Raw genomic sequence first — 18,270 nt, 5'->3', positions numbered from 1 at the left:
TCATTCTGAATGTCTCAGAGTTTACATATATTTGACACATGTGGTTTAAATGTAATAATTTGCAATTCCCTTTTGTGAGCAACAGTTCTGCCTTCAAGATTTCTGGTCTGCTGTGAAAGCATGAAAACATTTTGATATGAACTGAAGAACTCAATTTTTATAGGTTAAAATTTCTTTATCTATTGGATTTGTGTATCTTACATGCTAAATATTAGTTAGAACAGTGAATGACTGTAGCTGTCATTTTCTGTGTGCACAATAAAGAAATTATTTGTTTCAGGAATTTGGTGACAAATTGACCTTAGTACACAGGCTGACATTTCCATTTTCTGATCAGCAACAATTTCACATGCTGGTATGTGTACAGTATTCCTTGCTTTGTGAAAATATTTTAGTAACATCCTTCCTGGTAATTAAAGAGTCATAATCTAATCATATATGAATGTTAAACATTCTAAAAACAAAACTTCATTAGCACGACACTTTACTCTATTGTCATGAATTTTCAAAGTCTGAAATACATGGCAGTAAATTACAAGTCTTGTTCCACTTTAGTATAAAGGATCTTAACTGTTTCCGATTATTTAGAAAACTGTAATTGCAGGAGAACTGCATCAAACTAGTCTATGAACTGAAGACCACAACAACAATAAGAGTAAGAACACTTATCTGATCCCTCCATATATAGTTTTTAAATTATAATTTGGTATACAGCAGATAGAAATTATTTGAGGTAAATTATTTCAGCCACACTTTCACTATTAAATAATTGTATCTTTATCAAGAGGAAAGTTCTAGCTCAATGGAAATAATTTAAGAGTGAAGGAGACAACTTACCAAATAATCGAGGCATTGAACCGTCTGACATGCACAGAAAAAGAATGAAAAGATGGATCCTTTAATGAGCCAAAGTACGCATAAAGTCGTGTTCACCCTCCTGCCCCTCACACATACTCACACTGCTACACTGAAGAGCCAAAGAAATTGGTACCCCTGCCTAATATCATGAAGGGCCCCTGTGAGGACACAGGAGTGCCACAACATGACATTGCATGGACTCTACTAGTGTGGAGTGCTGGAGGGAATTGACACCATGAATCCTGCAGGGCTATCCATAAATCCATAAGAGTACGAGGGGGTGGAGATCCCTTCTGAACAGCATGTTGCAAGGCATCCCAGATATGCTCAATAACGTTCATTTCTGTGGAGTGTGGTGTCCAGCAGAAGTGTGTAAACTCAGAAGAGTGTTCCTGGAGCTACTCTGTAGCATTTCTGGATGTGTGGGGTGTTGCATTGTCTTGCTGGAATTGCCCAAGTCTGTGAGAATGCACAATGGACATAAATGGATGCAGGTGACCAGACAGGATGCTTAAATACTTGTCAGCTGTCAGAGTAATTTCCAGACATATCAGGGGGCCCGTATCACTCCAAATGCACATGTCCCACACCATTATAAAGCCTCCGCCCCATTACAGAGCCTCCACCAGCTTGAACTGCCCCTGCTGACTTGCAGGGTTTGTTGTTGTCTCCAAACCCGTACACATCTGTCTGCTCGATACAATCTGAAACGAGACTTGTCTGATCAGGCAACATGTTTCCCAGTCATCAACAGTCCAATGTCAGTGTTGATGGGCCGAGGCAAGGTGTAAAGCTATGTGTCGTGCAGTCATCGAGAGTACACAAGTGGGCCTTCAGCTCCGAAAGACCATATCGATGAAGTTCCATTGTATGGTTCACACACGACACTTGTTGATGGTCCAGCACGGAAATCTGCAGCAATTTGTGGAAGGGTTGCACTTCTGTGATGTTGAACAGTTCTCTTCAGTCATCTTTGGTCCTGTTCTTGCAGGATCTTTTCCTGACCACAGAAATGTTGGAGATTTTATGGACCACAGAAATGTTGGAGATTTTTTGTTTTACCAGATTTGTGATATTCAGGGGGCACTCATGAAATGATCGTACGGGAAAATCCCCACATCATCACTACCTCTGAGATGCTGTGTCCCATTGCTCATGTGCTGACTATAACACCACATTCAAACTCACTTAAATCTTGATAAACTGCCGTTGCAGCAGCAGTAACCGATTTAACAACTGCACCAGACACTTGTTATCTTATATAGGCATTGCCGACTGCAGCGCCGTATTTTGCCTGTTCAGATATTTCTGTATTTGAATATGCATGCCTATACCAGTTTCTTTGGTGCTTCAGTGTATATTGTGCCAGCTGAACATACAATCCTGTGTGTGCGTGTGCGTGTGAGCGCGCGCGCGTGTTTGCGCGCTTGTGGGGGACGGGGAGGGAGTATTTTGTTATAGAAGTACTGCTCTTCAGTACAAAGAATCCTAAAAGATGGATTAATTTCAGCAGTGTGAAATTCAGCATCGGATTCGTTAAGTAAACATTTATGCACATCTCAACTATGCCAGTGTTACTTAATGTAGTTGGCTAAAGGTGCTCACTGTGTAGTTACAGTTAGAAAACTAGAAAAGTGAAGCAGTCAACAACTGATGGTCGGACTGAAACTCATGGTGCTTCACTAAACATGTATTAATACTTCCTTTCTTCTGATCAGAGGAACTACCTCGTCCAACCTGTTACAGGAGAATCTATAATTGAATGTGAGTTTCAAAATACAGTCTAACATCTACAGTAATGACATGTATTGTTATGGAAGTAGTTACTGTTTGACAGCTGTAGTGACATTAGTGCTCCAAGTGGTGAGAAGTGTGGCTGTTTGTTTCATATTTTTTCTAGTTAATGAATGAAATAGTAATTACATTTTCTGCTCCAAAATTTAGTCTAATACAAAGAGACTCAAATGATCATAAAATAATTGTAAGCAAAGCTACAATTTATGAAACTAATAACTTAAGCTGCAGTGTAGATGATTTTTTTTTTTTTATTCTTACTCCACTGGAGCCGAGACACTGTAATAAACTTATTGTTTCACATTTATGAAGTATTGTAATGTACTTCCATGTATAAAAAGGGGTGACACACTATTTGTCATTTCATTCTGTTTTGTAATAATTAGGACAATGGTTGCCAAAAATAAACCTTACATAATTATTATTGTTCTATGTGGCATGAGTTACTTCAAGTTAATGGTGGAAGTATGCCTCAAAATTATTATGAAATGCTGATTACATTATGCCTCAAAATTATTGTAACAGGTGGATTACATTGTCACTGGGAAGGTACCCAGGTAACAAATTATAATGAAATGGAAATGTTGGACAAAAAGCTATATTAAACAAATGTTCATGAGTGCCTTATTAAAAGCATAATGGTTATTCACATAGAAAGCAGTGCTGAAATTAGCTTTTTGGGAAAAAAACCATTGCATATGCAGGAAGTTGAACCCCCAGTCAAAGACAAATGCCATGGTAAGAGCATAAACTTATATGAATTAGTAAATTTGCAATATGTGATCCCAGTAATAAACAAGTGGCATACAAATAATGAAAAGATGTAGGTAAGAACTAATTTCTTCTGTTGGTGTCAGTGTATGGAAGTGGGTGTGAAGGCCAAAGCGATATCATATTTGTAATAGTGAAGTACTCCATTTTAAAGAGAGAGAACTACAATAAACCTTAAATAATTACCAGAAGAGTAAAACTATTTTAGTCGATGTTTATGTTATTATAATTATGAAAAGGCAGGTGGAACCAGTAGTGAGGATGATTTGCTGCAGACATCACAATGAACATAAACTTAAAGCTTGTGTTGACCTAAACTTAAAGCTTGTGTTGACCAATGGGCAGAAACACAATTATTCAATTATTCAAACACATTCATGTGGCAGTTTTAGGTGGGGGATGTTTTGAACTATAGTTGCATGAGATATCAATTTTCTCATCAACAGTCACCTGAACTGAGCCTGCTGCTACACAGCCTATATCTTTGCTATCTGGATTGAAGGTGAGGAGGACACCTTATTCACATTCCCCCAGAACCTCAACTATTTCTCCCGCATTTGCTTCACCTGGTCCTACTCATCTCAACAAGCCACCTTCCTACATGTTGATCTCCACCTCAGAGATGGCTACATTAGTACCTCCATCCATATCAAACCTCTAACCACCAGTAATACCTCCACTTCGACAGCTGCCACCCGTTTCATACCAAGAAGTCCCTTCCGTACAGCCTAGCCACCCGTGGTCGTTGCATCTGCAGTGACGAGCAGTCCCTCTCTAAATATACCAAGGGTCGCACTGAAGTGTTCACTGACCGTAATTATCCTCCTATCCTTGTACAAAAACAAATCTCCCGTGCCTTATCTTTCAAGTCTCCCACCACCTCCCAAAATCCCAGAGTCCGGCCACAGAGGAGCATTCCCCTCGTAACTCACTACCATCCGGGACTGGAGCAACTGAATTACATTCTCCGCCAGGGTTTCGATTACTTCTCGTTGTGCCCTGAAATGAGAAAGGTCCTACCCACTATCCTTCCCACCCCTCCTACCGTGATATTCCCCCATCCACCGAACCTACACAATATACTCGTCCATCCTTACACAACCCCTGCTCCCAATCCCTTACCTCATGGCTCATACCCCTGTAATAGGCCTAGATGCAAGACCGGTCCCATACATTTTCCTACCACCACTCACTCCAGTCCACTCACTAACATTACCTATCACACCAAAGGTAGGACTACTTGTGAAACTAGTCATGTGATCTACAAGCTAAGCTGCAACCACTGTGCTGCATTCTATGTAGGCATGACAACCAACAACCTGTCTGTCCGCACGAATGGCCACCGACAAACTGTGGCCAAAAAACAAATGGACCACCCTGTAGCTGAACACACTGCCAAACATGATATCCCTCATCTCAGTGACTGCTTCACAGCCTGTGCCATATGGATCCTTCCCACCAACACCAGCTTTTCTGAATTGCGCAGGTGGGAACTTTCCTTACAGTACATCCTGCATTCCCGTAACCCTCCTGGCCTCAACCTTTGTTAGTCACTGTCCTCGACCATCCATCCCCCTCCCTGTTCCCATTCCAGCACCACACAGCCGTCATTTCACCGCCACACCCAGTCTTTTAATTTCTTTTATTTTTATTTCTCTCCTTTCTGCTACTTACTCCCTCCGCACCTTCTCTCCTACCTTCCATCTAAACTGCAACACTTCACTGTCCACCACTCCCACCATACTATCCCTCTCCCTCCCCACCCCAGCCTCCTCCTTACCCCCACCCAGTCGTCACTCCCATCATGCAGTGTAGTTTCAGCTCTCTGAGACTGCAGGTGTGTGTGCAAGCTGCACTTGTGTGTGTGTGTGTGTGTGTGTGTGTGTGTGTGTGTGTGTGTACTGCTCACAAAGGCCTTAATGGCCGAAAGCTATGATTGTGTGAATCTTTTTATTGTGCCTATCGCGGCTTGGCATCTCCGCTATATGGTGACTGGCAACTTTCCTTCTCTCGTATTGTTACCTATATCTTTTTATTTTTGTAATGCACCTTTTGGCTTTTATTGAAGGCTACCAGGATCTTGCTGCTCATTAAGATCTAGAATGTTTTTCATATTCCAGTCCAGTGAAAAAAGGGGGCCAGTCACTTAATTTTTCCAAATAGGAAAACAGAAATATCTGGAGCCTGACATGACAGTGTAGTGAAGAAAGTACATAACCTTTGATATGCTTTTGGGAAAGAATTAAAGGAGCAGCACAACTGCAATCACACAACAAACAGAGATTCTCGTTCTTCTGTCACCCATTGTCACTTTGTCATTGTGAACATCCTATGGACTGCCAGAAATGAGGGGAAACTTGAACTTAATTTTCACACCGTAAGCTCAGATAAATGACTTTGATGAATAACTGCGCTGGTGAAGTGAAGATGTGCAGTCCCCTTGAATAACACTTGGAGATGCGCACTCACCATATGCTACGATATGATGGCCTCATTTGACAGATACAATTTTGACTAGAAAACAACAGCCAGCTCACACAGTGCCAGGTAATAATCATAGCTACGACCCCATCAAACTTCTTTCTTGGTCATGCTGTGCCAGAGCTTAACCTTTGGGCAACACACTTGCTGACTTACATTTAGATAATAATCGACCACTACATAAGAAATAATGCAGCACACTGTGTTAGTGCGTGTGTTCAAAGGCTTGACACTGCATAAATTTCATTTATGGTGTTAGTTTGGTTGCCTTAGAGTAGCTCTGTTGGTCTGGTGACTAATGAATTATTATCAATTTATTGTATAAAAGTGTTACGAGTTACTAAAACTATAACTTTCCAATTGTGACTCTAGTGTTATGAATACCGTAACTTTGTGCATATTTTTATGTACTGACATTTGACTTAGTTTAACAAACCTATGGTGGTCTGTTGACTATCGCATTGTCTTCAGGGCCTTATCAGTTTGTTGCTTTCCTTCTTACTTTCTTTTTTTAATGATATTATAATGTTTACTATTTATCTATTATGAATTTTCTCTGTGTGAATGAAATTTATAATAAAATATTTTAAATTTGTCTGCTGTTACTGTGTTACATAGTATTACAATTGAACATTATTTCTTTAACAAATAAGAATTATCTGTTTCCTGTCTATGTGTATCCATTTTTCAATCATAGTTGAACTTGGAATAATCTCTAATAAGTGTTATGCAACTCGAAATATGTCATTTTTTATTTTGAAAACTAGAAACTAAAACTTGCTCTCGCATAAATCAGAAACTGGGCCAGAGAAATTTGGAATTTCAATCTTTAAATATCAAGGAAATCTTCTGATAAATCAGTTCAGGGAACTCTTCTGATAAAACATTCACCACTCTATCTGAATTGTGAGAACTATTTTAAAACTGATATGAACAATAAGATCCACATTCACCAGACATCATAGTCAACAGTTCTGCTTGATGCACTGCTATTGCAGTGGATGTTAAAATAAATTAGAGACATACAGTGTTAGATTTTACCTAACTAACCTGAAACATGCACATGGTAAATAAAACAGTGTGTATGGTTACACTTATATTTGTGGAGCAACTAGTTGGTTACAGTTTTAGAATGGAAGGATGTACATTTAGGAGATGTTACACTTTATATGTGTCGTATCAAGAGGATTAGAGTCATTGCGTTTTAAATAAAACAGTTACAAAGAAAAGTTTGTGGACAGTATATAAAGTTAAATTAGAATAGAAGAATCTCCTGCACTTCATTTCAAGAACACTGTCAATTCAGTCCATTGTCCTGAGTCAGCTTCTTTACGCTAGTATTTTGGTCTTTTGTGCAATGTTTTTTGCACTTTTCTTATGTGTGTTCTGGGGTTCATATTTATAAAGTTACTTCTCTCTGCAGGAACAAATAAAAATTGTGTGGCACACAGTTCGATTTGTAGGTTATTTTAATCATCTTTCCAGGATTGTAATCCGTGTGTTCTATAGCATTCTCCATAAAAAACTTCTAAGTTTTCTGTATACATTCGTGTTTGTCTATAATGATTAACAGGTTTACTTTACCTGCTTTAGAGGTCGTGGTGTTTCTATGTTTTTGTTTTGAATTTATTTCATTGAAATTGTGCAGCCTAATTTGTTTTGATACCTGTCGCATCACAACTCACTCAGGCAGGACCTGGGCCGGCGTACGTGGTCTTGCCAGAGGGCACTCTTCTCAACAGGTGCCATCTTATTCATGGTGCCGCAGCAGTTGCGCCACTTCATTCAGATCATTTGTTATAATTCAGAAAATCATCTTTACAGTTGAACATGATCAATATAAAGCTTTAAATGTTTTAGACTAATCATATCTAAAAATAATGGAGGGCAGATGCTCAAAATGTATGGTAAATAATCTTTTAAGATAACATAATGAGCACAAATTCCTCCCACCCTATACAACACAAGATGGCTTTCGTTAGCAGCAGAAGTAACAGACTTTTTAAACCACTCTTGATAGAAATTGAAAAGCAGCACATACGAGACATGCTTAAGCAGCTTGCAACAGCCAATGATTTTATACTGACTGACATAATCAAAATGGTTTAAATAATTAAAAGCAAAGTTTAACAATTTCCAAGAGGCTAAGTAATACGCAACGGAAATACAAAAAATACAATGCTTCCATACAGAGGAAACAAAAAAATTGAATTTTTTTTCTAAAACCTCAGTATAGCATTTCATACACAAGTTTCCATTAAATTGAGACTACACAATAGTATTGACTATGATGTGGAAAAATTAAGTGTAGCTGTTGAAGCATCTTCAGCTAAATCAGTTTACACCTTGAGAAAAGCTGCTTCAACATGGAGGAAATGTGAGATCTTTTAGTATTTTAGCATTTGAATAATTTTATAAGATTGTGTGGCAGTATACCCAGAAGAAGTTTAATGAGATTGTCACCAACCACAGGTGTCTACATATTTATGGGGTTGTAGCATAAAAAATAAAATGTATAGAGTGCAAAAACCCCTACATAGGACAGTCCAAACAGTTTCTATACATGGTTTAAGGAACATGTAGGCACGAATAATAAAACTGTGTTAGGTATACACCATAAACCATGCAAAGCACAGCACGCAAAATATACACCAGCGAATGAAAGTGATTCATGCTACCCCATAGAGGTATTTCCTTAACTTACTGCAGGAGCCTGAAATTTTAACTCATCGTTTGAAAGAGCAAACTGCCCAATGAACAAAACAATCATAAAATGCATAGTTTAAAGAAGTATATTTATACATTGCTGTACACACGCTGACAACAGTTACTCTGATACAACATTTCCACCGTGAGGTGAACCAACCTGGCAGCGATGAGGCCATCTCCAGCTGTAGAATGAGACTGTATGCTGTATTGATCAGAACACACACACACACCCACACACACACAATGGTCTTTGGTTGAATTCTGGCATAAGGAAGCATGCTCAGGATGTAGGGCAGAATAAACTGTGTTCCTGGTGTGAACCGCAAGACTCTTTTCTTTTCAAATTTACATACTGTTCATAAGTTTATCTTTGTAGCCTTTCTTATTTTTATTTAGTTTTTTAACACTCTCTCTTTATCATTGCAGTCTTTCAGACTATCCTGTATCTGCTGTCTAAATATATCGTGAAAGCCTGGCTTTCAGAAGCCGTATTGCAATATTCCATAATTTATCACCAATTGTGTAGTGGCGCCACCCGACGTTACTAAGGAAACAGGGTAGCTTGCACAACATTACTGTCGACTGCCGTGGAGCTGTGACTCAAATGGCACTTGTCGAGAGAAATGCCCTCTGATGAGACCATGTAAGCTGACCCGGGGAATGCCTGAGTGAGTTGCAATGCGATCTGTAGAGTGAGCAGCAAGTGTGCTATGGAGTTTCACTAAGGTGTTAATATTGAGAAACTTTGATAGGACGTGGACTGGATGCTACTTTGGAATATTGACTTAAGTTAGCTTGCACTGTTTCCGAGAAGCTGAGGTATGGTTGCACTCAGGAGTAATGGTCTAAGAAATGTTCGGAACCTCTGCTGTAACATGTAGCAGGCAGTTGGCACTTTACCCAGTAGAAATGCCAAATGTAACCGAGATTGTACTAAGCAACTGCTGCTGCCCCACCCACCAACCACCCCACTCCCCCCATCCCACACCCCCAGCCCCTACCCCCACCCGCCACCCCCATATAATGAAGTCTGAGATTGAACCTCTGCATCATATGCATGTGACCTCTGGAATAAGCAGCTTGCCTGTTCTATGTCAAACACATGTACGTCCATCACTCACCTGCAGGCAGGACCTACTCTCATCACTGAAGACAACAAAGCACCATTCCAGTCTCCAGTCTGACTTCCCGACTCCAGAGTAGCTGTGCTTGGTGGTGTTGTGGTAGCCTGACCAGAGGCACATGTGACCTTAATTTTGCTGCGAGCAGATGGTTCCCATTGGCCCGGATGATACAGCAGGTGCATCATGTGCCCGGATTCCATCCCTGGATGATGTTTGGTTAGCCACCACTGCATGCACAATGCTTTGAACCTGACAACTGCCTGTACTATACGAATGTCCAGAACATAGTCCACAAGTATGGAGATGCAGAAATGTTCCACAGACCGCTGTTGAAAGCAGTGACATAGCACCAGTATATTCTGCCCAACATGTACAGTAATCTGTTGATAGACTTCCAGCTTCCTTCATGCCTACAGTGTCTCTAGCGTCAAAACAGACGATGCAAGACAGTATTCTGACCACTGTCTGATTGCCAGTTACTCTAACAAAAATATCACTAACACTACAATCTCTCAGTATGCACAAATTATACCCCAGTGCTACTGAACACAGTCCATGAGGATGTTGCCTTTTAGAATAGGAGAATGTCTATACATCACTAGGGTGAAGTGATGTGTTGCACAGTGTGTACCAAAACAATGAATGATAATCATCACATTGAAAGTATTTGTTTTTATAGCTTGTCAGTCTAAAAAGGCATACTGTTTGGCAAGTGCGCAAATATTGATGGATGCCACAGGTTTGCACAAGGACAATGATAGCAGCTTTACTACAATTCACAGGACTTACTGGTTTAGCAGTTTATTCCATGCTGCCATGTCCTGGCCTGGAGATGTGAGGCATGCCATGGAACTGTGCACGCCATGACATTAAGAATAATGTTGTCTTTCAGAAAGGGCTAAGAGAACTATCATTAATGTTAAACAGAATGGATATAATTTTTTTTTATAGTGCTTGTATGAATACGAATCTTTATGAATTGTTTTTGTTTTGTAAGTGAAGGATCAATACAATCTTATTTTTGAAGAAATGCTGTCTCTTAATTGCTAGAAAGTTAAGAATTTGAATGAAGTTTACAGTTTCCAGCACCAAAAACGTTGCATTAGGGAAAGAGTCTACATAAAAGAAAAATTACATGGTTTGTGTGAACACTTAATGAAGATACAGCAGATCATAAATAAAAATGATGGTGATTGTAATCTAAACAAACTGTCTCACAGTAGGGAAAACATTGAAGTGTAACTTACCTTTACAAAAGATTGCAAGTAAGCATAGTAGATAAATTTTGCATTCTCTTCACTGCAGTTTTGATTAATATCCTTTGGGTAAAGAAAACATTACTCATGGCTTTCGGTGTTCAAAGTGTGTCCATTCTGGTGTGGCCTGTTGTTTGTATTGACCCCAATAAATTGTATGTTGTGTACTACTACAATCTTTTGTCAGATTAAAATTATATTAAAGTAGTGCATATTTTTGTGATTGTTGTTGAAAACTCAAAATTTCTACACTTTATTTTTTCAAGTTAAGTATCGGTTTCTGTATATTAAACCAGTTTTGGATATCAGATTGTCCACTGATGACTTTTACATTCAGCTTTAAAAATTTAATATAAATAAAGGCAACAATGGTGAAAGGCTTGTAATTTTGGTTATGCATGCTGTTATTTATTTCAGTTCTAAATTTGACATAGTGATGATTAAATTTTCGTTATATACAAAAACTAGAGATTTTCTTGATTGAACATTGCTGTGAAAATCAAGTATGTGTTACATGAAAAAATGTGTCCCAAAGAAACTGCTGTCAGGGAATCCCATATCCACAGTTTTCCATACAGATAGTTGGTACTCCTTGTCTTTCATGACATACTTTTCTGTTTAGTATTTTCCCTGACAGAGGGCTTGCTGGGTCTGAAAACTTAGTTTGATTCCTTTATGAGTGTTATAGCAAACCATATTAGTAAGTGGTTCCTTTGTGTACATTTGCTTATTGTTGTTTATCAAAATAAAATTGTCTCTCTCTCTGAGCTACCATTTTTTAAAAGTAGCTTTTAAAAATTATGATAAGTAAAAGGAAGAACTGTGTAATACTCATAATTTTGATATGTTAAAATTTCTAATGGTTTTGTTTCAGAATCAGTCGAAAAACCTGAAGAAGTATAAGATCCTAGCAGCTGTGCCAAAAACACAATCAGCATTTCAGGTAACTTGCTTTAACTGGTTTTTAACTTTTAAACATCACCTACAATTGATACTATCCTTCTCCTGAATCCTATATCTGCCATGTGTCTTGTATCCTATCTGGATGAACAGATGATAGCCAACTACCCTTTTCTCAAATCTTACATCAGCACCAACCCCTGTGAGTCACATGTGCCAATCCTGTGGCCTGCAACTGGGAATAAAATCGATACTGTTGTTTCCCCATGGGTGTTCTCAGCACATACTGTGTGCGTGCGTGTGCGTGCATCAATGTGCAGAGTGGGACAAAGTGACGGGCATCCAGGATAGTTACATAATTGTATAAATGAGGACCAAATTTAATCTGCTAAAAATCCCTTGGCATTTATTTTATTTATAAGGGATGCATATGGTGCACCTAAAGGAGTTGCCATGAGTTTAGAGGGGCTGTTATGGCCAGAGTTCAGGAGGGAACCTAGGAGAGCAGGGGAGGGACACGTCAGAAGACAGCAGCCAAGACACTGGAAATTCTCTGCCCAGATCTGTGAACATGTGATTGTTTCCTACTCTCCTACTAGTTAAGGATTGTGACCAAGGCTTTGCCAAGGCATCTCTCCACCAGCAATCCTCACCATGAGAACCCTACTAAGCCTAGTGGGTGGGACAATAAAATGCTGTGAGCTGTTTCTCAACGGTATCAAACATAATTACTGGAACAATCCAGGAAATAAAAAATTTGGATATTTTCTTCCTGACCCCTCCAATTGGGTCGCCCATTGTGCACTCCTCGACCCCCTTCTGTAGAATTGGAGCAACGAGTTTACAAAAGTAGTGAATTGTGGAAGGCTCTTTTGGACAGACTGTTCATCGATAGAGGCCGTACAAGCTGCAGGAGTGTAACAGTTGTTATTGTATAATAATTAATTTTGTATTTAGGACAAAGATTTACAATATTTATAGTCGTTAAGTGCTTCTTGGGGCACAATTAGTTACAGGGAAATTGTCATTAAAGAATCATTCTTACAAAGTCGAGCAGATTTGTGGCTGCTGAGGGTTGATGATGCCTGTCAGGCTGCTTGTGCCCTATGAACCATATTCTATAGGAAATGCAACACTCCATCTGGAGGGCATTAGAGGGAAATCGGGTGGTGTTTAAAGAGTAAAGAGGTCCAATTTAAATGATGATTGGTGGTTTAGGTCATCGGTACCCTCAAATTTATAGAGGGACCTTTCAGTAAGTTACCAAATGATTGAATTCTTTCAATGGTTCCACTAGAAAGGAGTATGGAGGGGTGAATCTTATAACTAATACAGTTTTGTTAATACTTCTCCTTTTGTCAAAGGCATCTTTAAAATTCCTATTCTATTTACCAAAGGAGGCTTAAGAAAAAGAACGATTGCAATTGATGCTAAAACTCTAATTTTAGATTTTGGATCAGTATGCGCAATAGGGGCAGTTAATCTGTAAGTGTTTTATCTGCTGTTAGTCCCTGTTATAGTGGTTGTAACCTAGCCCCTTTAAGGTGAAAACAAATTATGCAATGTCCAAGGCCATCTACTCTACAAAATGCATCTGGTCTCTTATACCAAGTATCACTCAGTGTACCAGGCAATCCAGTGCATTGTTCATTGCTATAGCCCAGGTAGAAATATGTGTCAACATGACCTGCTTCCGCGATGTGGAGGTATGCCAGCCCTGGATTGAATCTGCGTGGTGGATTAACAATGAGGTATTGGTGTGCCAGCGACCATGGATGTGGTGTTTTAGGCAGTTTTCCACATCCCACTTGTTGAATACCAGGATGGTTCCCATGTTCCACCTCAGAAACATGCTGTGCGAACATTTGAATATTTTCTCACACTTGCACACAGAATGTACTCTGTACGCAAAGAGACTGGGTACACTGCTTCTGGTCCTCAGCTCATGGTCTAGTGGCTAGCATTGTTGCCTCTGGATTACCAGGTGCTGGGTTTGATTCCCAGCCAGGTTGGGGATTTTCTCTGCCTGGGGACTGTGTGATTGTGTTATCCTCATCATTTCAGCATCATCATCATCATCATCATCATCATCATCATCATTCGTGACAGTGGCTACATTGAATTGTGTAAAAATTGGACTGTGTAAAAATTGGGTCTTTGCACGGGTGCTGATGACAGTGGAGTTGAGCACCCCAAAACCAAACCAAACCAAACCAAACCAAACACTGCTTCAGTTCTTGGGGGTGAACAGGAGACTGATGTCCTTAGCTGTTTGGTCAGCTTAACATCCAATAAGAATCAGAATCATAAGTGATGTGGTTGTCAAATGTTTGTAACAGATGGTCATCAGTAAAACTGAGTGGCATCGAGAGTGTACCACCAAGGGTAATTTAGTTTAAGAGTGTGTGTGATGATACCACAATGGGAGCTGTTAAACAGCAAATCGCTACCAGAGTAACATGAGGCTTCAGGGACGAGCTCATGACCAAAACAGAGTAGGGTAATGATTAATGGTACATGCACTAAGAACAACTGTCTGTTACTAAGAGGAGTAAATCCTGGTTCTCATGAGAAATCAAAACTGGCATTTGTAATCTGAAAAACTACAGTGTAAGGCTCAAACATCAGTATTACAGACTGGAGAGGAAGGAAAGGCAACGTAAAACAGACATCTGTGATGCAGTATAGCTGAATGCTGGTGCTGACAGCTTTATGCTTGTGGTTTATTGTAAGGAAGATTGTATATAATGAATGATGCTTGGGGAATTTTGGTGGGTAAATTGGTAGGGATGTTCTGGGCAGGACTGAAAAGCACAGCCAACTGTTTGACCCTCAGTGTCCCAGGAAATCCAGTGCATTGTGCATTGCTAAAGCTTGCCTGCTTTGCAGCAGTTACAAGACAGGTGTTCGCAGAGGAGGATAGGGAGGAGTCTAGGTATGCATTATATAAGGTCTGCCACAGTCCAGTGGTAGGAGTGAAATGACTTTAGCGAATGAATGTGTGTCAGCTGACAAGAAGGTAAATAAAAAAATTTTTATGTATCATCTTGAGTGATAGCTGTGTGGCAAGATATGTCGAAATATAAATTTTTTTACTTACTTCGGTAATATAGATGGCATTGTAGTTAATAACCAGTGGCAGTTCCATTTCAGTTGCCTATTTTCCACAGGTTAATCACTTTTCACTATAATACTGCTTGTCAGTTGAAACACATGACAAATTGTGGTACCCCTTGGGGAAATGACAGTAACGGACGCGAAAGGACACAATATGCACTCTGTGTATGCCTGTCAAGAGAGCAATGATTGAAGCATTCAGTCCATAGCAGATTCTTGTCAAATGATCTTCCACAAAACCCAAAGAAATTGTGGTTGTATCTAAAGGCTGTTAGTGGCACCAAATTTAGCATCCAGTTCCTAGTGAATGAAATAGGAACTGAAATTGAGGGTAGCAAAGCAAAAACTGAAATGGTTAACTCCATTTTCAAATGTTCCTTTACAGAGGAAGTCCTAGGAGAATTGCCCCAGTTTAAATTCGTGCCACTGAAAAGATAAGTGAAGTATTAGTGTCAGTAGTGTTAAGAAACAGCTGAAATTGTTAAAACTTAACAAAGCTCCAGGACCTGATAGAATCTTTATGGGATTCTGTACTGAATTTGAAAGTGAGTTAGCCCCTTTTTTTTAACTGTAATCCATCCTAGATCCCTTGAACAAAAAACCATACCCAGTTCATGGAAAAAAGCACAGGTCACACCCGTCTACAAGAAGGGTAGTAAAATGATTCTCAAAGCTACCATCCATGTCCTTGACATTGATTGGTTGTAGATTATTAGAACATATTCCAAGCTGACAACATAATGAGGTATCTTGAGCAGAATGACCCCCTCAATGCCAACCAGCATGGATTCCGAAAACGTCAATCATGTGAAACCCAACTCTCACTTTTCTCACATGACATACTGGAAGTGCTGGATCTCAGCAGTAAGGTAGATGCAGTATTTCTTGATCCTGGATAAGCATGTGACTCAGTACTACACCCATGCATATTGTCAAAAGTACAATCATATGGGACATCAAGTGAAATTTGCGTCTGATTGAGGACTTTTTGGTAGGAAGAACACAGTATGTTATCTAGGATGGAGAGTTATTTTCATATGTGGTAGTAACTTCAGGTGTGCCCCAGGGAAGTGTGTTAGGACCCTTGTTGTTCATGTTGTATATTAATGATGCTTTGCTGATAATGAAGTTATCCATAATGATTTACTGTCTGAAAGAAGCTGCATAAATATTTAGTCAGATCTTGATAAGATTTCAAAGTGGTGCAGAAATTGGCAACTTGCTACAAAAGTTCATAAATGTAAAATTGTGCACCAAGTTTCACAAAATGAAAAAAAAGTGGTATACTAGGACTATAATATCAATGAGTTACTGTTGGAATTGGCCAACTCATAAAAATGCCTGGGTGTAACACTTTGTGGGGATATGAAATGGAATGATCACGTAGGCTTAGTTGTGGGTAAAGCAGATGGTAGACTTCCATTTGTTAGTAGAATACTGGGGAAGAGCAATCAGTCTACAAAGGAGATTGCCTAAAAATCACTCTTGTGACCAATTCTAGAACATTGGTCAAGTGTGTACGATCTCTACCAAATAGAATTAACAGGGGATATTGAATGTATTCGGAGAAGGGCATCAAAACTGGTCAAAGGTTTCTTTTCACCTTGGGAGAGTATCACAGAGATACTGAAGGAACTGAACTGGCACTCTCTGAAGATAGACGCAAACTATCCTGAGAAAGTCTATGAACAAAATTTCAAAAACCAGCTTTAAATGATGACTGTAGGAATATGCTACAACCCCCCTCCTTATCGCACACACAGGATCGTGAGGACAATATTAGAATAATTACAGCATGCACAGAGACATTCAAACAATCATTTTTCCACACTCCATACATTATTGGAATGGCAAGAAACCCTAATAACTGGTACAATGGGACATACCATCAGCCATTCACTTCATGGTGGTTTGTGGAGTATAGATGTAGACGCAGATGTAGAAATATGGTAGCATCCAGAATGTGCTGTGCAACTGATTTATATTACAAAAATCTTCACATAAAAATATGACATACTTTGCTCAGATAAAAATCCAAGTGGGCACACTCTATGACTAAGTGAAACATATGATGCATACACTATCCTTCAACAAGAAGACAGGGGTATATTTCACAGTACAAATACTGTGCAGTACTAGATGAACATTGACCTACCCACACAGCCAGAGAATGTGGTGCAGATATTGTCCACCTCCTTTGTCAACAAACTAAGTAGACCAGCCCATAGGCACTCTCTGGCAACTGAAATAAAATTCATGTAGATACAGTTCAGGATTGATACTGGTAATTCATTTACAAATCACAGCCTGACAACAACCTAAGTGTGGCCCATTACCAAATCAATCTGTAATTTTAGTAAGCATCTTTAACTGTGATAGATAATATACAAAGCATTAAAACATACAGAAAAAAGTACACATTGACAGTGAAGTCATAGAACAAGTTGATGAGTTTTTGTATTTAAGGTAGTTAAAGAGAATTATGGGATCACCAGAAAAAGAAATAAACAAAGAATAGTAATAATGCAGAGCAATTTTTTAAAATTAAGTAGAATTGTCAGAATTGGCAATTCCTAAGTGTCTGAAAAAGTCTATTGTCAGTGTATATTTGAGTTATCAGTGTGAGACATAGACTTTTAATGTGAAAACCATTCAAAAATCAAGGGGTGCTCAATGATCAATGGAGATATGCATATTGGGAACTATCAAGAAAGGCAGGAAAACAAACGAATGGTTTAGGGAACAGGCTACGGTGGAAGATGTTATGACGGTAATGAAAATGAAATGGGGACATGGGACATGTAACCAGGTGAATGGAATGGAAATGAAATGGAGGTGACTGGCATATGTAACCAGGTGAATGGATGAGAGATGAACCAAGAAAATTCTTTACTTATGTTAAAGGGGGGCAGTGCTGTGACTTTGGTGGCTGAATAATCATCTCATCTAAGGTGGGGAAGCTCTTACATTTGCAAGCGGAAAGTGTTAGGTCATCCACAAGACTGTAGGGTTTGGGATTGTGGGTAGCAGGGGAGGGGGAGAGGGGAGGACAACAAACTAAATATTGGAAGACTATTAAGAAATCTGTGTGGAAAGAGGTAGAGAAGCCATAATAGGCCCAGAAAGGAACTGGGTTATGTACAAGAAGAGTAACAATAGAAGAAATAAACAAGGGAAAGGAAAAGGGAGGGAGGGGTGTAATGTAATGAAATGGGGTAGGATAAAGTCCAGACAGTGAGGGGCAAATACAGGATCCTAGT

The 18,270-nt window shown here is 39.3% G+C and overlaps 1 protein-coding gene across 1 annotated transcript in view; it reads left to right on the top strand.

The window, feature by feature from the left end:
* Positions 1-18,270, top strand: part of LOC126161790 (ribonuclease P protein subunit p30) — an 89,503-nt gene that overhangs the window by 18,270 nt on the left and 52,963 nt on the right. Inside the window, exons 3-4 of the mRNA XM_049917864.1 lie at positions 281-355; positions 11,868-11,936. Of these exons, the coding sequence (XP_049773821.1) occupies positions 281-355; positions 11,868-11,936 (144 nt within the window). The remainder of the gene's footprint in view (positions 1-280; positions 356-11,867; positions 11,937-18,270) is intronic.

This window comes from Schistocerca cancellata, chromosome 2 (genome assembly GCF_023864275.1).
Source record: "Schistocerca cancellata isolate TAMUIC-IGC-003103 chromosome 2, iqSchCanc2.1, whole genome shotgun sequence".
Lineage (NCBI taxonomy): Eukaryota > Metazoa > Arthropoda > Insecta > Orthoptera > Acrididae > Schistocerca > Schistocerca cancellata.
The sequence above is the reverse complement of the archived record's forward strand: the minus strand, read 5'-3'. Positions and strand labels throughout refer to the sequence as shown.